Raw genomic sequence first — 23,920 nt, 5'->3', positions numbered from 1 at the left:
TTAATTCTTAAATATTAATCTTCATAATCTTTAATATTACGTAAGCACATGCCTATACAGATCGATGCTTAAATCTCTATAATTGCTAATAATTTATATCTTCTGGTTCTGACATTTATCTTTTGAGTACATGAAAATGCGATACTTCAGGAATGTCACTCCTTGGATCTATCAAGTCCGCTTGTATCTACTGCACGTTTTTCATGGAGCACAAAGGAGAATCGTGACATCCGAGGCGCAAGAAACGCCGCGCGATTTCTCGCTGTTCTGAAATTATTTTGCACTCTACTTGATTTCCTAAAGCTTCACACTTCTTTTCTGCTTGAGACCGTTCGAATATTCTGCTAGTGCCTGCGTTCGATACAAATATGACAAGGGGAGAAAAGCCTTTGTCCTGCGGCGCTTCCGCGGTACTGCGACTCGGTACGAAATTCTCGCGAGAAAACGTTTATGTGGCACACCAATTGTCCAAAATTATCCAGTTATAAACACACACACACATACCCCCTCACACATACACACATACAGAGTTACGCAGACATGTGTTGGCTAGTGTCATACTTACAATTAGCCAGTTTTGAAAAACGAGCAAACTTTCATTAAGACTCTGCTGTGCTACGTGCTATACGTCTTTGATTTTAGCGCTCTCACTTCGCCTTTTTCGCAAGATATACCTATTTATATAATATGTATTTACAATACGTTTACCTCCTTGGTTTCTATCGAGCATCCGCGCGAGCACATCCAAGCTAAGTCCTCACCGAGACGCCCATGCCGATTCGACGCGAAAGACGAAGAGAGGAGAGCGCTTTCGCTCATCGAGCATCGGCAAACGTCGAGGATTGTCTGGCATCGTCAACGATATAAGATTTATTCGAGTTATTCTGAATAGTTAATTTTCTTTCAAGTAGCTTTATAAGAGATTTTTTAAATCCTAAAATATTAGTTAAAAAATTCTCGTTTACGCTCTTCACTAAAGATGTATCTCCTTTTATCGCGAAATATGAAACAATATACATCTGTCCATAAATTTTGCATTAAAATTGAATTAAAACGTATATTTGTTACATTTGCTGTAAAATATATCCGGGATACGTGATCCCAGGAAGTTCGCGTTTCGACGGATCCGAAGAAACGGCTACATTTATTCTATAAAAATGTAAATGTTGAGGATACCAGGATACATCCTTGCATCTCATATCGGTCCGAGGGTTATTGCCCGTCGAAATTTTACGGTGTTTCGATCCCGGAGATCGAGATCGACGATGCAAGACAGTCACGGCGATCACGTCACGACACGACGTAGAAACGCGGCAGTAGTGAGCGGCCCGACCTTGTCAGACACACATACACACTCGCTCCAATCCACTTCTTATAGTAAGGTCTCACCCCCGCACCCTTTGCCCGCCACCACGACCCCCCTCCGTCCTCTTAACCGTCGTCTGTACCATCTTCGTACGTTTTTTCAAGGTTTACATTGGATTTCCCGTTTGCGTGACGTACCACGACGATGGCACGCACCACCCGCGCGCGCAAGTGCATCTCACAGAGATTCTCCCCTGTATTGCTGTGCTAGTCTTTTTTCCACCGGCTCCCTTTTTTTCTCTCTCTTTTTCTCTTTCTCTCTCTTTCTCTCTTTGTCTTGTTCTCTCTCTCTATTTCACCCCGTCACAGTCTATCTCACCCCGCCAGTCTTCACGGGACGACGAGAGGTCACTCGACGCATGACGACGCGTCTGACCCTTACATTCTGTCCGAACGTCGAGATTCTTGTTTGAAATAGATCGAATCACCCAAATTGCTCGCCGCTCTCGGCAGCGTGTACATATGTATATAACAAATGTATATTTTATACGATCCGATGACGTTAATCGTCGCGATGGAATCGTACCGGTGTGCCGCCTCGTCACCGCACGCGCCGCGTACGAAATTCGAGAAGTGGTTCTACCTTCTCGCTACGGCTGCGAAGAAATATTCGTACGTGCCTCTGTATGTACGTGCGCGCGATCATACGGGCATGCCAAGTGGAATAAAGTGGTATAACTGCACAACAAATCTTGAGCAAAAGCTCATCGCGATCGAGATAGAGATTGATCGTTTTTCTATGTTTCTAAGACACCATCGATATCTTCCAAATAATTTGTATTAAATTTTCGTTAAAGACGTACAATGAATCTAATTTATTTAAGTCGTGAAATAGAAATATCTTACACGCGCAAAATCCAGATTAGATAAAATAAAAAGGATCTGTAAAACAACGTAGATTTCACTTGATTTCTTCTAATAATGGGAGCTTTCCAGCAAATGACACAAGTCGACGTAAGTGTTGTCTTTCTCAGCCAAAAAAGAAAGATAGAACGACGTTTGTGTCGACTTGTGTCGCTTGCTGGAAATCCCCCAATGTTTTATTAATCTCAGGATTTTACTGAAAAAAAATTTTATTGCTACATTTATTCCACTTGCTAACATACATCACGTATCCATCATCATATTTCCTCTGCTATAGAATCGGCAATGATCGATGGGATGATAATCATTTACATCTAAATGCGTACAATACTTGAAGATAGTACAAATAACTGGGCACATTGAAATTATTATAGCTTCATCACTCTTTTATCGAAATTGAATCAACTGGAACAGTTTTCTAGCCTTAATTGCTAGATAAAAACTAATTCGATTTAGTGATGTTACAAGCAAATATAAAGTATAAACTATAGGCAACTAAACTTTATTTATATAATTCTAATTTTCTTCGGTTTTTTTTCGTTACATACTAATAAAGCTTATTTGACGTACTCACACGCACTTACGTTACAAGTATTTCCTCGTGTTCACGCGCACGTGTGCAAATGATGCAAGCGGGAACGAATCAAGATTCGTTAAATTCTTTCGGCATCTTTATTCCTGGAAGTTAATTCCCAAAATCGATCACTCGCGATTCGTTGACACAATATCGGGGAAACTTGCGAAAGAGTTTAACACGATGAGTTTCCCGATTATGATCTCTCGGGCAAAGCTTCGGATGAGAGGTCTTTGAAGAAGTTCTAATTTTCAGACATCCTTCAGATTCCTCTGCGAATTTCTCATGTTGTTTCGGAGATCATAAGCGAAGAACTTGCGCCGTGAAGACTCTTTGTGATGAGTCGTGTTGTTCAAAAGAATTTTTAAAAGGAAGATATCTAAAGGACGCCTAAAAAACTGAGATACCTTTCGTAAATCTTTTTTAATGTTGCCGATCAAGAAAAAACAATATTTGACGAGTCTCGATCGGTCTCCACGAATGCAATCGTAATCAATTAAATGCGCAATGACGAGGATAGAGCACCCCGGCACCTCGGAATCGAAACAACCAACATCAGCGTACGGCTCAGAAGCGAAAAAGAAAGAATATGTTATAAATGTCGAGGAAAATATGTCGCTCCTAATAGGTAGCTTCCAGCCGCGGAGAATGATGTTAATTGTTTTAGTTCCGAGGTGCCGGTATTGTACGTCGCGAAAACTACTGCCAATTGCAACTCGTGCACCTGTCTATACGGAGTGGCTATAAATTCACGCATATGAAATCTCTTGAGATCAAATCGGAGTTGATTTCCACATTTTTCAGTTAAAAAAATGATAAATGTTGAAGGATAGAATTTTCAAACGAAACCTCAATTGTCACTTAGGCAAACTATAATATCATAAAAAGTAGTGGTGCGTTGAATTGAAAGAAGTCTCATTACGCCTACGGGATAAGTGCGCGAGTTTACGGTCACCCCGGTCTACACGCTGACGTGTAGCATCACCAGAGGTCTTAATTAGTTACCTCACTTATATGATTTGTACGATACTTGGGCTTCTTATATGTCTGGTTTCTCTACGCTGTGTCGTACTTGCTCCTTGTCGACGATTCGCCACCACGTAATCACCTCTTTCGACTTCACCGATACCGATCGAACGTTTACTGTCGCGTCTCACATCACGTTCCATATGCGTGCTCCACCCTCGTGCAAGATTCATCATTCTTCTCTCCATCACATTCACTCTTTCTCTCTCTCTCTCTTTTTCTCTCAATCTATTGTGTATATGTACATACCCATCCATGGAAGACACACTTTGAGAATCGATATATACATATATTTTATATATATTTATATATTCTCCTTTTCTCTTTTCTCTTCCTCCCCTTCTCTGTCTATCTCTGTCCATCTCATTTCTCTATCTCTTTCTCTATATATCTCTATCTATCTATATGAGTCTGAGTCCGTACTATATACTATATTGCCTTACTATAAGGATTGGACTGAAGGTTTTCTCTGTGTATTTTTTTGATTGGCCGATATTTCTTTTTTTTCGATATTTATGTATAATATAACCACCCTATCTGTTCGTTTCGATTTTTGTTCGTTTCACAACTAGTCGGAGTATTATTACTTAATTATTAGGCACGTTTCGTACGTACGTGTGCGGCATGCGGCATGAATGTATGTGTACGTGTGTGTGTGTGTGTGTGTGCGCGCGCGCGTGTATGTATGCCTGTCACGCATAAAATACATACGTGTTTAATCTTGCGTAGACGCGCATGCAGTTTCGCATGGGAGAAGGCATCCCCGTTCTCTCTCTTTTTCTCTCTCTCTCTTTCTCTTTTTTTTTCGTTTTATTTTTTTCTTTCGTATCCGCGCCTTCGAGAGGTGCATGCTATTATAAGAGTCTTCCGTTGCCTCGTAACCCGGAAGGTCGGCGTCATTTGTGCGGGCATCGACAATACTCACGTGCTAATTCGTAAACGGCGAACTCGGTAAGAAAAGAAAAACGACTCTGCTTCTCTTTCAATGTAACTGCGATCTACATCTCTGTGCACCTCGATCATCGGCATGGGCACAACAATCTTCATACAATGTTTTATTTTTTTTACTTTAAACAGGAGAATCCGTGTGAACGGGGTACATCAGGGTGATTGGTCTCTGGCGCACGTTTTGGCGATGTCCTTTGTCGAGAACCGAAAATGATATTTTTTTTTTTTATTTAATAAAGACGTCGATTTCACGATTAGACAAAAGTAGAAATGTCTGGTGGTACTCTTCGGGAAGTGGATGACAAAGTGGTGCTTTTCCGAGTAAATGTTATAAACGGAGTTTGCTCGAGCAATATGTCGAAACCTCGAAAGTTGCGAGGGATTAAATTTATAGCGTTGAACTTAGCCTTAGTGAAAGAAATTAATTAATCATGCATAGTTTTCAACAAACCGTCGCCACGTTCGCCAGCAATGTGCCAATTACCGAACGGCCCCGTACACACTTATCTTCGTTTACGCTTACTCCGCCCGATTGTCAAGATTATAAAGATGTGACGACGACTTTTTTTTCTGTATTTAAATCCCACGCGTCGTTTCTTTTTCGTCGTCTTTTCGCTCGCGGATTCACCGCGCGGGTATCGCGATTCAAGCCGCGCGTTCGAGAGATTTGTATTTGGGGTTCCGCGCGATTTTTTATTTACTCACACCGTTTCCTCTCGCTGTTCTCGATCCGATCGGCGCGAGGCGCGAGGCGGCCGGATGAAAGATGCATCCGGAGTCAATCTCGAAAAACGACAGAGGTCGATGCCCGAGCCGATGCGCCGCGCGTTCCCGGCTCTTTCCTGCGCGAGATCGGATGTCGATCGTATGGACGACGGGCGGAATATCATACGGGGGATTCGATAAAGAATTCGGCGGGGGCGGGAAGAGAGGGTGAAACAAATCCGACAACACGAGATTGCAATGTCGCGACCGTGTCATATCAAGAGCAATTTACAACGTGACAATAACTATTATATTTTTCATCGTTAATTTTATCGAATATTATATTTTTAATATTAATATTTTGGCAATTTTATCAAAATCATTGAACGAGGGGACGTAACGATCGCTAGAGAATTCTTCTTCCGGATAATCTCGTGCTGTATATCCCACGACGCGAAACGTCCAAGAAACGACAGGATCTCAATGGAAGACGTCCCGGTTTGCCTTGACAGCCCTTCAACGTGTTTCACGGACCTTCGCGCGATTCCCCCCCCCCCCCTCTCCCCCCGCGGACTTTTCGCGCGTCCGGTCCGCGTGAAACGAACGACGCGTTTTCGCGGAGGAGCGAAACGGATCTCGCGTTCTTTCTCGCGCTTTTCTTTTCTCTCCCGCGCGCGGTCCACGACGATGTTGACCTCTGACCTCGGATTTTTGATTTTTGGTTTCTCTGTTTTTTTTTTTAAGTTGACTAATACCGGACAGCAATCGATGCCAAATGTAAAAGAGCCCCAAACGAGTACTGACTTGTAACACGCACAACGCACGCACAAAACGTATAACCGACCCGCAGGTAATTATCTAACGGAATTTAATCATATTTACGTATTATGTCCTACGGATTGTGTGCCTTCTTTTTTCGTTCACTTATTGCGATTCACGACTCATCATTGCGCTCTCTCTCTCTCTTTCTCTTTCTTTCTCTCTCTCTCTTTCTATTTCTCTCTTTTTCTATCTATCTTTCTGCCTCTTTCTATCGCTCTCTATCTCTCTCTCTTTCTCTTTCATCCATCTCTTTCTCGCGCGTTTCTTCTCTTTCACTTTACTTTTGTCGTGTTCACCCATATATTCTGCATTTCCATGATTTTACGCTCATTACGTCTCGTATCATTCACCGTTTCACAGTCATGCTCTTCACTTCTGTCACATTGTTATTACGCATGCACATTATTCGCACATATATACGCATGACATAGAAAAAAAAAAAAGACGAAATTCGACTCGCGATCTTCCGATCGTACGATCGTGGTGTGTCGAAGGGCGTCTTCGTCGCTAAATATTCACGCGATTCAACGACACGATACGCAGAGTCCGGATGTGTGTCAAATTGAGTACTTAAATTTGATAAAATTAATCAATCTAACTGTTAATTAATAATTAATAGCGTTAACTGTGCACATACGTAATCAGTAAGTAATTATAATCTTAGTTGTGATATATTTCAGAGTCTTCGAGAATAGCGCAAAAATTATTGGACAACTTTCGACCCTAGTAAAAACCTTGCTGGAAGATTAAAGTAATGCTACTAATGCTAAATACGACGGTACAACGAACAATCAATCGTAAGGCAGCATCGGACTTTGCGTGATCTGTGTGTTTCACGAGTATATCATATCACTCTGTTATCTCTCTCTTTCGCAAATCATCCTTTCTTCAATCTCATTATTCGAATCTTCGCATCGAGACGCCACTTTCTATACGATCACCGCTCTCGTTGTCCAGAAAAAGCATCCGCAGCGACGGCATACTATAAACGAGAAAATGTATCACGACACGTTCAATCATCCGGTACCGGACTACCTCCGGGTCTGCACCAAGCACCACAAAAAGCAAATTTCAAAATGTATCTCTGTACATACGAGTATATACGATCAAATGTACATAAGTCGATGTGCAATTTTCGAAGCTCTTACATATTATTATCGTTCTCTACACCCTTATACATGTCTATATGTGTCTGTGTATATGTTCGTCGTGTCTACAAGCGCGTAAGTATCTGTATGTGTCGTTGTGTACTTTATACACGTTCACATTCGAAAACTTGCGCGGCACCTCGCACGAGGTACCGGAACGGGAGACACCCTACTGGACGATCGCGCGGGATGCTTCTTCTCAACGAGAGCGCGCAGAAAAAAAAACAAAAAGCACGATCACCCCCCCACGATGCCAAGATGCGTCGCGCCAGCACGCGGAAGGACGCCCGACGGTTCCGCGTCCCCCAGGGGGGACGCTGGCGCGACGCCGCGCCGCGAGGCAAAAGCCGGGCCGGCGCGACGTTCTTGGCCCCCGAGCGTTGATTCCACGTGTCTGAACGAACAGGCAGCTACCCCTGTGCCAGCGGAACGCACTGTCGTGGGGTCAGCGAGCGTCCTCGGGGGAGGGGGCCACCCTCACGAGTCATCCGCCGACCATCAGCAGCGTCCGGAGAACGCACTCGACGCTCTGCTAGACGAGCTGCAAACCTTCTCCCGACCAGGATCGCAGATGGGCCACGTGTCGGGCGGCCTGTCGGTGCATCCGGGCTCTAACACCCTCCTGGCCGACATCGGCCGTGCATCCAGCCTCCGAGAGTCAACGAGCGTCGCGACGATCACCGGCAGCGGCGGACGCGCGCCCAACATCAGCGATATCGGTCGAAAGGGCAGCGTGGACTCCTCCAGCGGTATCCTGACCGCGCCCCCCACCGTCGGCCTGATGGGCCTACCCGGGATGGCGCCGGGCGGCACCCTGCGTCGCTTGCACTCGTACCCCTCGAGCTCGGACACCGACACCTCGCCGCCCATCGCTAGGCTGCAGGCGCTGTCGCTGGATCAACAGGTGCAGCAGCAATCCCAGCCGGGGATGCCGGTGCTGCCGCAGAGCTTTCTGCCCGGTCAGAAGCCGCCGGTACCGGAACGGAACGCCGAGCTGCTGCAGCTGGCGAGCACCAGGAGGGTACCGCCGCCACCGCCGCCGCGCACCAGCTCCCGGTCGCCCTTGGCGAGCCCTACCAGCCCGCAGCTGCCGCCCAGAAATCATCCGTGTAATCTGCAAAGCGGCAACGCAACCTTACGCCGACCTTCGCGCAACAACAGTCTCGTTGGCAAGGAGGGGAAGCCGCCGATGGCCCTACCGTCGAACGCCATCCTATCCACCGTGGACCAGGTCGCCGGATCCACGTTGGCGCCGACCGCGCCGGGCGTCGCCCCGCCGCACAACTCGTCGTCCTCGCAATCCTCCGCGGTGCTGTCGACCAGCAACTCCAGCTCCTGCGAGAGCGTCAACTCGCAGGAAGGGCTACAGAGTAAACGTGGCCGGCAGGAACAGCTGGAGCAACGGCATCAGGAGCTACTCAGGAAGCAGAAGGCCCTGCAGGAGCAGTACGCCAGGCTGCAGCAGCTGCAGAGGAACGCGGCCGGTCTCACTACCGTGCCGCCGGCACCACCCGATCTTCTGAAGAAGACCGGCTCCGAGAGCAACCTCCTGGCGAAGATGGGCCTCGGCTTGAGCGCGGCAAGTTCCGGGTCCCTCACCAGCCTCAGCATCAAGCCCCAGGTCTCGCAAGAGGCCGCGGTTGACGGTGGTAACCAGATAGCCAAGGTCGAGATCATCAACGGGCAAGCGATTCCGACCGCCGCGGCGGCGACGACCAACGGCCAGGTCCCCGGTACCACGTCCACGACGGTGGTATCGGGTACGACGACCACCGGCTCGGCCACTATCGTCACCACCACGTCCACCACGACCACCAGCAAGGTCTACGAGACGGACATTCTGTGACCGAGAAGCCGCTCGCTGATCGGCTGCTCGACCGTCAAGGTCGCCACTGAAATCGCGCTGGCGAGTTAACACGGCGGCCGGCGGGATCGCGAGGCTTCTACCGCGTGGTCCATGGTCCTCGGACGACAATCCCCGGGCAGGTTGTCCGTCAAGTGAGACGAGCAAGAAGAGGAGAATGAAATATGGAAACGGACAGTTGAAAAGAAACGGTCGCGGAAGATTCGGGTTCGAGTTCGACAACAAGGAATTGCTAGTATTAAGAAGACCAAATTGGCTTACAGACAGGAAGAAACGCGAACCGAAGAGAATAGGAAGAACAGAAGCTGAAGGAAGACCGCTTCCAACATCCTGAACGACGAAGGCACCGCCGTACGCGGGCGTTTGGAACGTCTCTTGGAAAGTAGGGTACAGCGTAGGGATTCGGCGCAAGAGGCGCGCGTAAAAATAACGCGCCAATCGCTATGGTTAATCTAGTATTAATGATTGAAACAAGAAAAAATCGCGCGGCGCGAGGAAACTTTCGGATACGCGGACGCGCGACGTCGACGTCCGAACTGGAAAAAGGAGAAAAAGAAGGAAATAAGAAAATAGCGACGCGAATCTCGCATCACGTAACATATTCAAGGCGGGCAGGCGGGTCACACCCCCCCGGTTTCTCGCGTCTTGCTCTCGGTCTCTCGATCTCTATACTCCCCCTTCGGAAATGTGCCGAGTTCTCAAAGTCGACCCTGGCTCATACACGTCCGCGCGTCCGTACCCCTCGCAACGTCTGTGTGCCAAATAATACGTGAACGAAAAGAAGAAACCACGGTACTCGCGTACATTTTTTTCTAAGGCAATTATACACACCCGTAATTATATCCGGCTATTCGTTCTTTCTTCATCGTAGTAGGGCGAGCGTAAGGTTCTACGTAGGTGAATCATCGTATATAAATATTATACATATATACATACGTATTATATATATAAATATATACATACACGCTACGCATGTACGCGCGGGCGGGCAGGAGATTTATATAAATATATATACACGTAAGTGGAGGATAGGTAGGTAGAGAGAGCTAAGTATATATAATATATAAAATTGTATATTTCATATATGCGAAATATACCGCAATCGTACGCATATACCACGCTCGTGTGCGTCGTTAACGCCGCGGACGAGGCTGCGGAACGATCGTTTTTCTTTTTTTTCGGACGACGGCGAAATGGCACGTATACAGAAAACGCGTTTTGTACACGATGACGACGGTCCTAATGTGCGCAGACGTGACTTTTATCAGAAAAAGCTTTAGAACAATTGCTACCGTACGTGTATAAAATATACACACATCGAGCCGCATTTACGTGAATGCGTTGCGATAGGCGATCTCGACGCGATACTCTCATTACCGATAAGGGATTTACGGGTGGCACTGCGAGAAATACACGATCTATTCGGGGAGTACGAAAAAGTAAGTACGAAAGGGCACGGTACGAGATGGCCGTCAAAAGGAGCCAGGAAGGACTCGGAAAGCTGCAATAGGATGCAAACGCGAGGACCAACCCTTTGGGTCCATCTGATGCGTAGCGATAAGATCGTGCGCTGAATCATCCGGGGTCGTTAAAAAATCAGGTGGCGTAGAATATTCCTATATTGTGAGGGTAAATGTCTCATCTCCAGTTGCGTGGTTGAGTTGTACCGACAGTTCGAATCAATTGACTCGTCATCTCTCTTCGAATTACAACTTTTCTACTTTCATTTCAACATGCAGGACCATTACTTAGTTAAAAAATTATTAGAATTTAATAGACACTCCTCTAGGAATAGAAGCAGATAAAAGAAGAAAGAGAATCTGTAATTTTTATAGATACTTTAGGCAGGACTTCACATTTACTTTTCGGACTCTGTCAAATAAAAATATTTATTTGAAAAATCCATTTTTTTCTGAATTCTAATGTTTACGGGGAGAGAGAGAGAATTAATTGATCCGAAATTGGCGCTAATTTAATGTCGGTGTAACTAGACTCTGGTCTGGAACACAATAGTGGCCGATAACGATCGAGAGACACGGCAAGACGCGCGAAAGACCTGTCGGCGAACCTTTTTCGGCGGCCAAAGGTGTACGTTAGGAAGGATATTGCTCAATAATTGCCAACCCGAACGCAACACAGCTCCGCTACATATGTACATCTCGCAATTAACGCCGCGCAACGTGCATCCCGCGTCGGATTATTTGGACGATCGCAATCATTAGCTTAATTATCATCGTACGCCCCACCGTCACAGGATGACGATCGTCGAGTCATCGCGCTTCATCGTCTCTCCATTGTCGCGATTGCCATAGGATTGAGATCGTTTTGCGATCAAGGTGACGGATCGGCGTTTCGCGGATCGATAGCAAACTGTTGTCATTGATATTCGCTAACAATTGAGTTTTTAACGCGATTGGACCGGCGAAAGAAGGGCCAGTTAAAGAAACTCGTGCACAAATGCAACTAGAATCTTGAAAAAAACTGACGTCGATGCGAATTTGATGCGAAGGTTTTATGAGCCACCTTGATCGCTTCTCGAGTGCGATCGCCGGTTTTGCGCTACCTATTTTATCGCAGTTTATACCGTACGAGCTCGTCGTCGCGCTTCCCGGACAACGCAAATGTCTGAATTTCCCCCGGGATGCAAGCGATGAGAGCGAAGCGTCGCTCTCGTCTCAGGAAGACTCCCAGAGGTCTTTCGGATTCTGTTCGCGTTGTTTGGACCATCGGCGCCCGACGCAGTCGCATACCTTGCTTCGAGAAGGGCCTAACAGCTGACACATTCGCATATATACGTATTTATTTATTTTATACGCTTCTATACCCCTTCCGTTAGCCTGGTCTGCGTTCGCAGACCGATTCGACGAGGCTTTCGTATCAACCCTCGGATGCGTTTGCGGACTCCACTTCGATGGATGGACGAGATCGCCAAGAGACCGCCGCGGAGAACACATTGTATTTCTTCTCTCACATCCAGCGAATCGTATCTTCGAAGCGAACGGCACATTGCCGATTGCCGATCGAAAAGTTGCATAATAAAATTCGCCAATCAACAATGGCAGAATCAACGACGAGAATCGATGTTCTATATTTGACTGTTTTCTAATTCGTAGATTAAATATTCCTTTCGTTAAGTTAGCTAGTTGATAGTTTAGTAAGTAATTAGAGAATTATTGGAAATTGTTATTAGGATTATTAGGAGAATGGATTATGTGCGTGGCTACGACATAAGATCGCGAATTGATAATTGCGTCGATATAGATTATATACGCGCTCGCGCCTTACTTTAGGAAAGCGGGATACTGGCTAGAATTGCGATACTGGCGTGTCTCGCGATCGGAAGCTCGTTAATCTTATGATTTGCTGGTAAGCAATATTCGGGTAATAAGCGACGTGAATGTCCATTGTCACGATCGATTAATATTTATATTGCGAAAACAGAAACGAGAGAGGGCCGACTGCGCGCAGCCGCTCGTCGCAGCCCGAGCGCGCGGTTGAGTCGCGTCCGGGGGTTGAAAACGCGCGGCGAAAAAGCATATACCTTAATTTATTTTCCGCTGTCACACATACACAACACATACATACACGCAATCCGGAGCACGTCTTTATAGGGAAATAATAATTACCTACGCAGTAAGAGTATACTAAGGATAAGGCGAATGATAATGATTGATAACGAACATTACGATTTGCGAGTGCTTATCAAGTATTATAATGATAACGACGCGAAAAAACGCCCCTCTCCCCCCGCCCCAGCGGGGGAAGGTTTGGAGATAGAAGGAAAAAAAAGAAAATATTAAAAAAGCGAAAATCTCTCGTTCTTCGTTCCGTTTGATTTTTTCTTCCCACGCAAACAGTCGGGTTTGTACGATAACATCGTTCCACGATTGTAGGGTACTTACAGCGTGTCGCCACAACCGTAACGTTGCATTTGTATAAAGCTACTTTGAACGGTGCATTTTCGTTCGCGGCGATACCCCGGGTATCGGGTAGAGCTGTTATATTCGTTACCGAATACGTTTAATCGCTAGGTATCAATCGATCTCCTCGTTCCCACCCTCATCTATCCCTCTCAATCGAAACGAGAACAAAGCGTTTCGCGGGAGACGCGCGCTGTCCGAATCCGTGCGAGAACCAAGCGCGCAGTCCGATCGTTCGATTGATTTTGCGTTTCTTTTTTCTCACCGTTTCTTCTCCGTAACGCGAATTAGCGAAAGGTCATTAGTGTAATGTTTTCTGACGATCCTGTACGCCAAATCGAATTGACTTGTTACATTTGTAAATGTTTGTAAGTACTACCGTACGTAATAAAATAATCGAGTAATAATCATCGAATTGCCCTGACGACCACCGTGTGTCTGTTATCCAATCGATTTTAATTCAACCTTACGAACAACGAATAAAGCAAATCATGACATACTGCAGCACAGTCTCACTCTTATTCTATAGGGTGTCCTATAAAAGAAGCGTAGCGGACTGAATCTCGGAGAAGAATCCATCGTGCTTCCTTAGCGAAGATCAGAACTGACTCTATTATATCGGACAGAATGTGGATAAATGATCTCCGAATCCGGATCGCCTGTGTTCTTCCATTAAACGTCTTCCCGCAATTTATCTGTTGTCAGTTCAATTCACGGCGTACTTTTATGTAATCCTCTAAACGACACTTTTAAGCAAGACATATTATTTTTTAAATAACTATATTTCCCCTAAGAAGCCTCTCTTTTAAAAGTAGAAAATGTCATCAAGATATTCGACCTAATCGAGTTTTCTATTGTCGGCTATCCCACGTTTGATGGATCGAAAAATGGAGAAATAATTACTAATTATATTAATTATAACAAGAAAAAATACTAGATATTTATTGATTTATATTTACACCTTATCCGTTATTTCCGAAGAAATGCCGTGCGCCAGCTTGATACCCTCCGCCACGATTTCACGTTCTCGCTGCAACTCCTTGTACGACTGCAGGAGCTTCTGGATCTTGTCTTTCCTCGTCGACTCGAGGCGCGCGTAATGCATAATAAATTCCGCATCGTCCGTGTGCTCGCACCGCTCAACCGCCGACTTGGTTGTAGGATGAATCATATGATACAGACGTATCAGCAGCGCGGCATCTTTAACCCGACCGGTCTCGATCATCTCGAGAAGCAGGTTGTCGATGTTGCTCGTCCATACTAGGTGAAACACCATCGGCCCGAAGTGACGCGTGGATCTTAAAATATCGAAATGTTTCTCGGCGTTTATGTGCTCGTAGACCTCCCGGGTGACCGCCTGGTAATCCGGATTGTCCGGCTCGAATTGCACGCACGCGCGATCCAGGATGAACTCGTATTCTTTGCGATTTAACAAGTCCTGTAAGGAAAGCCGCGATTTATTAGCGTTTACTTCAAGCGAGCATTCCTCCTTTCTTTCTTTCCTACTCTCAAACACTTAAATATCAGCGAACTAAATACTAAAAAGTAGAAGTAATGTACGGTACCTGCAAGTATTCGCCTTCGAACATTTTTGGTTTTTGTATTTGCCTTTCCGGCTTCGGGAAAAAGGATTGCACCAATCTGTCTCGCTCTTTCCAACTGGCGTGTCTCAATGTTCCGTCCGGTTCTCTAATTACTATGAATCTTTCTCTATCCCGAAGACCGAACGTGATATCAGTGAACACGTATTTAACGGTATCGTGACTCTGTAGCGCAGCGTCCTCGCATAACGGCGCGGATGGATCTAATCTCTGTTTCACAACCGGCGGCATTTGCAAAAATTTCTCCGCCCTACGTCTCGCCGCTTTCGTAGCTTCCTCGAGCTCTTCGTCGGTCAGGAACTTATACTCCGGCGGTTTGAGCTTGTGTCCATCTCTGCGAGTCCGGAGGACTTTACTATAGTCCACTCCCGTCAACGTTCTGAGGCACGCTTGAACTTCTTCGTTGAAAAAGAACGGTGCTGGATCTCTTTCTACGGGATCTGTGAAAATTGCGCGGGACATTAATAAATCCGTCTTAACTTTCGTGCGAAAGAGGCAGTAAAACAGTTAACACACTCCGCATTAATGACGGAATAATATTAAATAATTCACATGCGGGGTTTCAATGTCGGGGACTAAGAAATAATTTATAGCATAAAAACTAAATCCCAGCACATAAGAATCAAGCGAAGAGAAGCTATTACACCACACAGTTATAATTATACTACAGCATCGATACATTTCTGTCAACTTTTCTACCTTGCGGCATAACAATAAAAAGATAACCTAAAAATTGTATCTCAGTAAACGATACCTGTTTCAACGTTCGCCGATGCGAAGCTACGGCAATTCGAGATGGCACGTGAATATGAATGGCGCAAAAGTTTACTCGCGTGACGCGAAAGCATGATGATTTTTAACGAGCAGCAAGTGACAATATTCCTCTCGGTCGGCTTTAAACCGCGCCTCGCGCCAGCTCCACTCTCCACTCCGAAGCCCTAACCTAACCTCGTCCTCAGCTAAAGAGGCTTCCCTCGTTCTGCACTGCGTTACACTTTCTACACTTGAAAATAAATAGATATATAAAGTAGGTGTTGGAGAGAAAAAGAAGAAAGATGTAAATGAGTGTAAAAAGTTCAGAGTTCAGCTGCAAAGAGCGAACCAGCGGAGTAGCTGATGAGTGAAGGAATGTCTGTTTATAAACATTTAACATATTTATTTTATTTTAGACGCATGACGACGTGACGTACGCCGTCTCTACTTTTATTATTTTTAATTTAATTTATAATTTATTTCCAATTACGCGAAGAAACCAGTGTGGAGTAGTAGGATATTGCAGGTGTAACCTATTCAAGTGTTGTTGATTCTGTACGTATGTATTTGTTAAAAATTGTAAAATAAAAACACTCGGCTAACATTCATTAACTATTCCCTTATTTGCTTGACATACATATTTCATCGTGTCCATTGAAAATTTTGATTATAAGCGAATCGATATTCTCCTCCCACTATGAATAACATGTCAAATTTTATTTGCAGCGTTAAACGACCAGTGAATTTTAATATATATTTTAAAACAATAATTTAAAACAATGGAATATACGTTGGAGGACGCTTTCGAGACGCTGAAGGATAAGAAGGCGGAAGTGGAGAAAAATATCGAAGATCTAATAAGCCAGATATCGAACAACAAGATTTTCGCTCTGAAACCGTCCAGTTCGCTGGAGGACGTGAGAATAAAACAGGACAGATTGCACAAGAGCTTGCGAAAGGAAGTCGAAATGGTGGAACCTGAGGATTATCCGATTCTGAGAACATCTGACTTGCGTGTACAAGTGATGACCGAGATGGAGGCAGAGATTCGCGACATGCAAGAGCTCCTCAATAGTCTACAACGAAAGCTTTCCGAGATCCAGGAAGACATCGTATAGTAAGTACAGCAATCAATATTGAAGAGTCACCCTCATTAGTTTTCCTTCTGCAGTTTCTTCATCTTCATTGCGTTTGTTGCAGTTTGAGAGATAAGAAAAATGGACTGGGTAAAATGCGGGAAGCTTATCTGGATATCACGGAGACCTTCGCAAACAAGACATACGAAGAGGAACATATCCTAACAAAACGTATATTTCAGCAAGTAAAAAATGATCTGGTATGTATAGCAAAATTATGTGACTTGTCATGCACGATGCTTTAAATCGCGTGACCTTTACACGGAAGGAAATATTGATAACTGAAAACTTGTTTTTTTTGCAGTACACTGTGGTAGATACCATAATTCCGAACAATAATGGTTTTAAAGAATTATTAGCGGTATGATCATTTTTACACATTGCACTCTATATTTTCTTTTACACAATTGTGCTCTAATGTACAAAATAATGATTACAGGCACTAACGTCAGCTTATATGAAAGGAGGAGATGACATCTATGTAGATGTCACGCCGAATGTTGTAAATTATATAAATTTTCTACTGGAAGCTGATATAATACAATACCATCGTAACGATAGGACTAAAATCAGAATGACCGAGTTGTTATGATATTCGATAAATTATCTAATATTTTACAACCTCGTGCTACAACCGTGATGCAGCGTAATATAAAATAATAATTGACAAACGTGATATCAAGTCAGAAATAGAAAAATGCTTACTTATAAATACCACAAATACCACAAGCAATATAGAAAATATTTTCTACCACAAGAAAGGAGATCTTTCTCTTAATATTCTAACGCCCCAGCGATGCCACTCGGTTCGAGTGATCCACAATTCCTGAGCAGATTCCAAACAGCTTAAGATTCCCGCGCCTTTCCATGTCGTCATACCGGGATCCATATCCTTCGGCTGTGTTATAATATCTAGTTGTTCTGCAAGAAACATCAAGCAGTAATACAATTTTTTGTTCTCCGTAATGCGAGATAGCATTGCAACTGATTGATCAGGAGCCTTGAAGGATATACTTACCGGGCCTGTACATGTAAGGAATTTGAAGAGATATTCGGTTGCGAAGCCACATGCCGATACCTTTAAATTTCAAGCCCGATCCCACGACTAATACACAACTGTACATTTTTCTTTTGAGATCTTCGTTGGCTGTTATAAAGAAATGAGGATTAGCTGTGTACCCGTTTATTTAATTATAGTCTATAGTGTTTGATAAATATTGTTATGCTCACGACATCGCTCGATACTCTGCAATATGGCTTGATCAAGACCCAACAGTTGTTGCGGGATCACGAAATCTCGAGGAGCGTCTAAGTCGCGATTTGACAAACTAGGTACAGGATCACCAACGGCGTCAACTACAACTTCATCGTCGCCTACAGCTGCAGGTATAGCCGCCGCCTCCTCTTGCATTTCTGACGAATGATCCAGTGTTTCTTTCATCCCACGTCTCTGAAATGGAAAGCGATCGAATTTGGATATGTGCTAAAAGAAAAACGGATAACGTTGATTAAGCTTAAGAAATAGCGGCCACTCACACTTGTTTCTCTTAAATAATTCTCATCGTAAGGGTCTTCCGGGTCTCCTAATGATCGTTTTTGAACATGAACATTATGCGTTCCAGTAACTCTGAACAGTTCAGGTTGAAACAAGCTCAAAGGTGCTATTAAACATTCATCGCCAACCTGTAAACAAGTTTCAGCGTATTAAGTTCAATATTATAAAAATAATTTTTCATTTTTAAAAAAATAAATTTAAGAAAGATACAACACCTGCATGGTATACGTTTCCGTTTGTTGTTTCGGCTTTCTGACAACGAAGGTTTTCTCCTGTGACCCACACACATTTAAATCCACGTGACAAAAATCTATCTTTAGCTGCTCCAAGAGCAGCGCGTCCAACTTGTTGATAGAATCGCACGATTTGTACGGAAATGCGGATTTCTGTAAGAGCCAGAAAAACGTCTGTGTGACATCTGCGCCGCCGTAATCCATACGCACACGCGTATCCTTATGAGAGATTGCATCCTCCACGCAGGATACCGATATCTTCTGAGCCCCAACATCTACTATACATGCGTAGCCCAAACCCGCTCCAAACATCGCGCCTACATGATCCTGTCAATAAGAAAACGAGACAATTTGAATTCCAACTTGCTCAAGTTATTGGCTATTATACGAGTAGTAAATTGTTTTGTCGCAAAAACAAGAATTCTCTTATTGATAAGAGTATGTGTGATACAGGCAAAACTAACTTGCAATAAAATACAGCGTCCAAAACCAATCTCGTCCAACAACAGCGTTGTTAATTCCTTTAGATATGGTCGATGATAAATATCAGGTATAACAAGCACCGCGCGATAGTGCTTTAAATCTTTCAAAGGAATATCCAACTTCTCAGCTAGCACATATTCCCAGATGGTCTTTAAATCTGCCATGACAGCCGTTATGCTGCCACCCGTACTCGAATGTATATTAAGCTCCCCTCTTCTGTATGGAAAATGGACATTAAAATTGCACTCCTCCTCTGGATCTAACGACAGGATGTCGTCACCGACAACTATATCACGATCGGTCGTTGTCCACTTCATGTTACCGGGAGAGGAAATATCTGGACTAGATCTACGATTGAAAGCGGCTATTTGCTGCGGCGGTGTAGCATATCTTCGACTACCGTCGGACTGCAAGCAGGACTGCAGCGTATGGGACACTTGCAACCGAGACTCTTCCATCGCTTGTGTTAGCTCCTTTGTCTGCCAAAGACAATGACAAATAGAAATTATGACAGCAACACGATCCTGTTTGCACATTTACTTACCAGTGTCACGGTTGGAGGTAAGAGACTATCCTTGTATTTTGTTCCATTTGACAAACGTCTCCTTGCGACGGCGTGTAGCAACGTAATGGGCTTCAAGTCAGAAGCACGGCCCATACGAAGATACATCGAGCCCGGGTGGATAACAATAATCGTCTGCGCTTGGATTTGCTGAAACATCGGTTCCATCAATTTTATTATGAATATTTTTTATTGCTTTAACAGGCAACAAAAAAGTAATCATGTAACAGATGAAAATGATTCTTGAATATCCTTCCTATACGACATTCACATTGATACTAATAACAAGTATAATGTAGCTAGAGAAGAAAGATTAGGTATAGGCATAAATTGAACATAACAATTCAAGGTTCAAAAAAATCAAAACAAAGAGAAGATAAGAGGACTAGTCTCTATCCAAACTCTCTTAAGATAAAATTGAGTGGCTAAGCATCCAGCTTGGCTCACTAATCTTCTTATCTCTTTTGTTTTGGCACAAATTAATTAAATTAGGTCAAGATTAAGATTTGTCTTATTATATTCTTATGTTTGGTCTGTATACTTGTTCGTACAGACCAAGATAAGCTTTGTAACCTTATAAAGGAACAATTATGGGAGTTTTCCAGCAAGTGACACAAGTCAACACAAACATCGTTCCATCTTTCTTTTTTGTTAATGAATAATAAAGATAAAACGATACTTGGTGTCGACTTGTGTCGCTTGCTGGGAAGCTCCCAACGTATATCTACTTGTGTATATTTAATTAAAAACAAAAGTAATTACTTCAGCCTCTTGATAAATTGGCATCTTGGTTGACATTCGATATTGCAATAATAATCAAAGTTTCCTCGCTTTACTTTTATTCCTTGTACGACGCTATTCCCTTTTAGGTCCGGTTGTACATGTGTGTTAGTATATTTTTCTCTTCGTACCTTCCTCTGTTCTACTTCAGTTTTCTTACGGAAAATTTCAGAAAGAGTTACTTAGCCCATGGCGATATTTCACATCGCGTGCGAAATATTAACATCCTTTCAGGAAACATCATCGATGACATTCGAGAGATATGGATTTTTTAAATGGGAATATTTTTTAACGTTCCATCAATACCGAATACTTGTTCTTCGGCTTTTGGCACATCCAGTTCTTTGTTTTCTTCTTACTAATGACTTCGTGTGCTTTCTTTTTCTAATTGCATTTATATTACTCTTTAATAGTCTTTATTATATTGTTTATGCCTATTTCTCTTATTGAAAAGTCCAGCTTTTAGGTTAACTTTTTAGAGGTTTCACACTAATGTTCTTTAACTAAAGAACGCAAGATAAATTAGTTTTTTAAATGTTCGGGATAAGATTAAACTTATCGCCGTGTCTCCAACTGGTTGTTCCAGTTTCTTTTAAACAAATCTGCCACCTTTTCGCGAGATATTTCAGCCTGTGAAATAGGTTAGGTTATTAGGTTATGTTTTCCATTGTTTACATCCGAAAGTTGCGGGTAAAGGACCGTCTAGGTAAAACATGGCCACAGTAATTGACCACAGCCACTCACAGCCCCCGATGCCTGCAGTTTTTCCCTGAACCAACCAATCAGATATTTTTATTTTAAATCAATTGACGACGTGGTCAATTGAGTCCCGCTCATGTACTGTGCATGCATACTGTAGGATTTTGACAAAATTGCCTTCTTATGACCAGACTCTTAATTATAAGGTCTCTTAGTTATGGAGGATTTATCGGTCGAACGCCGGACGCGGTGTGAATCCTCCATTATCGTTAGATAATGGGATCGACTTCAGCGTTTCCACGGAATCTCGCATGGGATAAAAGGACAGCCGATAGCGCATCTCACAATAATGTGTTATAGCTCCTGTGTAATGACTTTCTCGAAAATGTCGCTTATTTAAACAATAACATTGAAATAATCCGGATGAGACAGGATATAAATTGTAATCGAACTTCACGGTAAGTTCATTCAATTTCTCAATTTTATGGCAAATCATAATTTGCACATTTCTTTCTCTATATTAAAAATTTTACTACACTTTGTGCTTAAGCTTCTTTATACATCAGACATTGCAAAAAAGAAATTACAAATTGTATATATGTTATTAGTTATAAAATTATTTTACATTAATAATCATACAATATTTTGTAGAATTTTGAATGTTTATAAAGGATTTTGTGTAAATGTATAAATTAATATTTTGGCTACATAAATAATTCGTAAATTTTACGCACCTTATATTATAAATTTTTCGATCGATATTGAGCCAATTTTTCACATACGAGGGGGGACCCAAAAATAACCGGCATTTCGAATGTGGTGTGCGAGACGTTGTTGCACAAATTGCACATTGCGTTGCTATAGTTGTAAAGTACCTCTATCACAAGTTGACACTATTATTGTGATTATTGTGAATCACTCTGCCACATGGCGTAGTTCTCGCGCGATTGACTAATTTGTTTTCTGTGGCATTGTTTCGTTTCCCATCCACCCGATCTCGTTCCATATGTCACTTTTTTTCCCTTCGTATAAAACGTGATCTAAAAGGGAAATATTTTGTTAACATCGATGAAGTGAAACAAAAATCGCTGGAAGCTTTGAACTGCAATATATATATATATATATATATATATAGTTCAAAGCTTCCAGCGATTTTGTTTTACTTCGTATATATTGCAGTTCAAAGCTTCCAGCGATTTTTGTTTTACTTCGTCGTTGACCATAACATATATATATATATGTTATGGTCAAAGCCCGAAACGCAGGCATTTCTAGCACTGCCTGGTCAATCCTGAGGAATAACCAAGTTTCTTGATTAAAGCAGTTAGGTATCAGGCTGGGAGTTTGATTAGTTTTATTATGCGGGGGAAGGGGCTGCGGCGGAGTTCCTCCCCCGCCTATTTGTGTACTGTCTATACACGCATATTAACAAATTACTACAAAACTTTGACCAAGACGCTTGGCCGTTCGACAGAATTGGTTAGTCAATCCTAAGACTGACCGCGTTTCGGGCTTTAACCATAACATATATATCTGCACTGAAGAGTTTCAGAAACGTGTCCAGCAGTGAAAAAAACGTTGAAACAAGTGCATTGAATCAAGAGGAGAGTACTTTGAAAGAGACTAGAATAATAGATTAATAAAAATTAATAAAACATTTTTTTTTAAACAATTCCGGTTATTTTTGGGTCCCCCCTCGTACATATTACAGCGTCTACAATTTAAATTGAATAAAATTGAATACAATTGAATTAAATAAAAAAGATTTCTTCTAGTCGAACCAGACATTAGAAAAGCGAGTAGGCGAAAAAAATCGTATTTATTTAATTAAATCTGAGAATAATTTTTTTATTTAAAATATTCTACGAGTTTATTTTTATTTCTAAAGTTTAATACACATAGAAACTTTCATTTTAATTAATAGCTTGAAATTCAAAAGTCGTTTCGTTTTTTAGCATTTTATTCGCAAGAAAAATTAACTTCTTTCTCAAGCGTGTATAATATATTATTCCGTGCATTCTCTGGTTCCTTCGGGGAGTACATCGGCACGTTACATCACGTTAACATTTCGCATAATTGGCGCGTATAATTGCCATGACCTATATAATACATCAAGGAGCAAGGATCCGCAAGATTATCTCTTATCTCCTTCGCGGAGACATTAAGGTAAGATAATTTGTGCGGGATATATTACGTAATTCCATATTCCATCCACCACGTTCCATCTATCTCGCGGTGAAGAGAAAAACGATGCTCACGTGGCCGCGACGAACGGAAGGGAACATTCTTGGCATGTGACGCCGATCACGTGGCCGCGACGGTCCACGTGCTCTATAGCTAGCTCGCGTCTTGTCCTACGTTACGTAAGCGAAAACACGCAGTTTACAATTGCTGACGCAGCTGGGCGATTATATCTTGCGAATATTAATTAACGACTTGTAATCGACGTCCCCATGCGTATTTTATTTAATTAACAATGCCCGAATGAAAGCGTCGGGCACCGGGCGTGTCCTTCGTTACGTAACGCCTGGCGGCGATGACGTTGACGGGGATGCCAACAAGAATGTCACAAGCTCCACTTCATTGCTTCAGCCAATTAACACGGGGCTGCCCTCCAATTTCACGGCTCGATTATGTGTGTATATTGTCCTCGCTTTGAATGTGCCCGGCGGGCGTGCCGGGTTTTCGAAAAGATTTTGTAACACCGAAAATGGAAGAAAATGGATCAATAAAATAATAGAAATATGATAAAGTAATAGACAAAATTGAAAATAGATGAAAATTTACAGAACATAGAAATTGAGTTTGCTTTTTCCGTATTATATAATAATTCCAGGCAATACAGTTAACGTTGTAAGTATGTAAGTTCTTGCAATATAACT

General features: G+C 43.0%; 4 protein-coding genes across 7 annotated transcripts in view; 2 read left to right on the top strand and 2 right to left on the bottom strand.

The window, feature by feature from the left end:
* The window catches only part of LOC139816126 (uncharacterized), a 205,194-nt gene extending 191,454 nt beyond the window's left edge, over positions 1-13,740 (top strand). For both annotated transcript variants that reach the window (XM_071783470.1, XM_071783471.1), the window contains one exon: positions 7,859-13,740. In XM_071783470.1, the coding sequence (XP_071639571.1) occupies positions 7,859-9,298 (1,440 nt within the window). In that variant the 3' untranslated portion in view covers positions 9,299-13,740. The remainder of the gene's footprint in view (positions 1-7,858) is intronic.
* Positions 13,741-14,151: 411 nt separating this feature from the next.
* On the bottom strand, positions 14,152-15,840 carry Mrps22 (mitochondrial ribosomal protein S22). The gene is made up of 3 exons (XM_071783486.1): positions 15,592-15,840; positions 14,802-15,277; positions 14,152-14,674 (listed from the first exon to the last, which is right to left on the bottom strand). The coding sequence occupies exons 1-3, from the start codon at positions 15,683-15,685 to the stop codon at positions 14,192-14,194; spliced, it is 1,053 nt and encodes a 350-aa protein (XP_071639587.1). The 5' UTR covers positions 15,686-15,840; the 3' UTR covers positions 14,152-14,191.
* A 94-nt stretch (positions 15,841-15,934) lies between these two features.
* On the top strand, positions 15,935-17,447 carry LOC139816134 (uncharacterized). 2 transcript variants are annotated; one of them, XM_071783489.1, is made up of 5 exons: positions 15,935-16,149; positions 16,317-16,707; positions 16,791-16,926; positions 17,031-17,087; positions 17,166-17,447. In XM_071783489.1, exons 2-5 carry the CDS (start codon positions 16,370-16,372, stop codon positions 17,316-17,318), a joined length of 684 nt encoding a protein of 227 aa, XP_071639590.1. In that variant the 5' UTR covers positions 15,935-16,149; positions 16,317-16,369; the 3' UTR covers positions 17,319-17,447. The 2 variants fall into 2 exon arrangements, with proteins under 2 accessions (XP_071639590.1, XP_071639589.1); XM_071783488.1 differs by having other exon boundaries at positions 15,937-16,145.
* On the bottom strand, positions 17,094-21,171 carry Arp8 (Actin-related protein 8). 2 transcript variants are annotated; one of them, XM_071783478.1, is made up of 9 exons: positions 21,084-21,171; positions 20,322-20,969; positions 19,542-19,709; positions 18,979-19,476; positions 18,497-18,841; positions 18,263-18,409; positions 17,957-18,176; positions 17,745-17,873; positions 17,094-17,647 (listed from the first exon to the last, which is right to left on the bottom strand). In XM_071783478.1, exons 2-9 carry the CDS (start codon positions 20,355-20,357, stop codon positions 17,475-17,477), a joined length of 1,716 nt encoding a protein of 571 aa, XP_071639579.1. In that variant the 5' UTR covers positions 20,358-20,969; positions 21,084-21,171; the 3' UTR covers positions 17,094-17,474. The 2 variants fall into 2 exon arrangements, with proteins under 2 accessions (XP_071639579.1, XP_071639578.1); XM_071783477.1 differs by lacking the exon at positions 21,084-21,171 and having other exon boundaries at positions 20,322-21,043.
* Between the last annotated feature and the right edge of the window lie 2,749 nt (positions 21,172-23,920).

This window comes from Temnothorax longispinosus, chromosome 7 (genome assembly GCF_030848805.1).
Source record: "Temnothorax longispinosus isolate EJ_2023e chromosome 7, Tlon_JGU_v1, whole genome shotgun sequence".
Lineage (NCBI taxonomy): Eukaryota > Metazoa > Arthropoda > Insecta > Hymenoptera > Formicidae > Temnothorax > Temnothorax longispinosus.
This window is presented reverse-complemented; position numbering and strand designations above follow the sequence as displayed.

Bases quoted from the DNA above. Each gene is read 5' to 3' on its own strand.
- Mrps22 (XM_071783486.1), bottom strand. From the start codon at position 15,685: ATGCTTTCGCGTCACGCGAGTAAACTTTTGCGCCATTCATATTCACGT. The intron at 15,278-15,591 runs GTATCGTTTACT...CAATTTTCACAG, and splicing joins ATCGGCGAACGTTGAAACAG to ATCCCGTAGAAAGAGATCCA. The intron at 14,675-14,801 runs GTACCGTACATT...CTTTCCTTACAG, and splicing joins TCGAAGGCGAATACTTGCAG to GACTTGTTAAATCGCAAAGA.
- LOC139816134 (XM_071783489.1), top strand. From the start codon at position 16,370: ATGGAATATACGTTGGAGGACGCTTTCGAGACGCTGAAGGATAAGAAG. The intron at 16,708-16,790 runs GTAAGTACAGCA...CGTTTGTTGCAG, and splicing joins ATCCAGGAAGACATCGTATA to TTTGAGAGATAAGAAAAATG. The intron at 17,088-17,165 runs GTATGATCATTT...TAATGATTACAG, and splicing joins GTTTTAAAGAATTATTAGCG to GCACTAACGTCAGCTTATAT.
- Arp8 (XM_071783478.1), bottom strand. From the start codon at position 20,357: ATGTCAACCAAGATGCCAATTTATCAAGAGGCTGAA. The intron at 19,477-19,541 runs GTAAGTAAATGT...TGTCTTTGGCAG, and splicing joins TACCTCCAACCGTGACACTG to ACAAAGGAGCTAACACAAGC. The intron at 18,177-18,262 runs GTGAGTGGCCGC...TTTCCATTTCAG, and splicing joins ATTATTTAAGAGAAACAAGT to AGACGTGGGATGAAAGAAAC.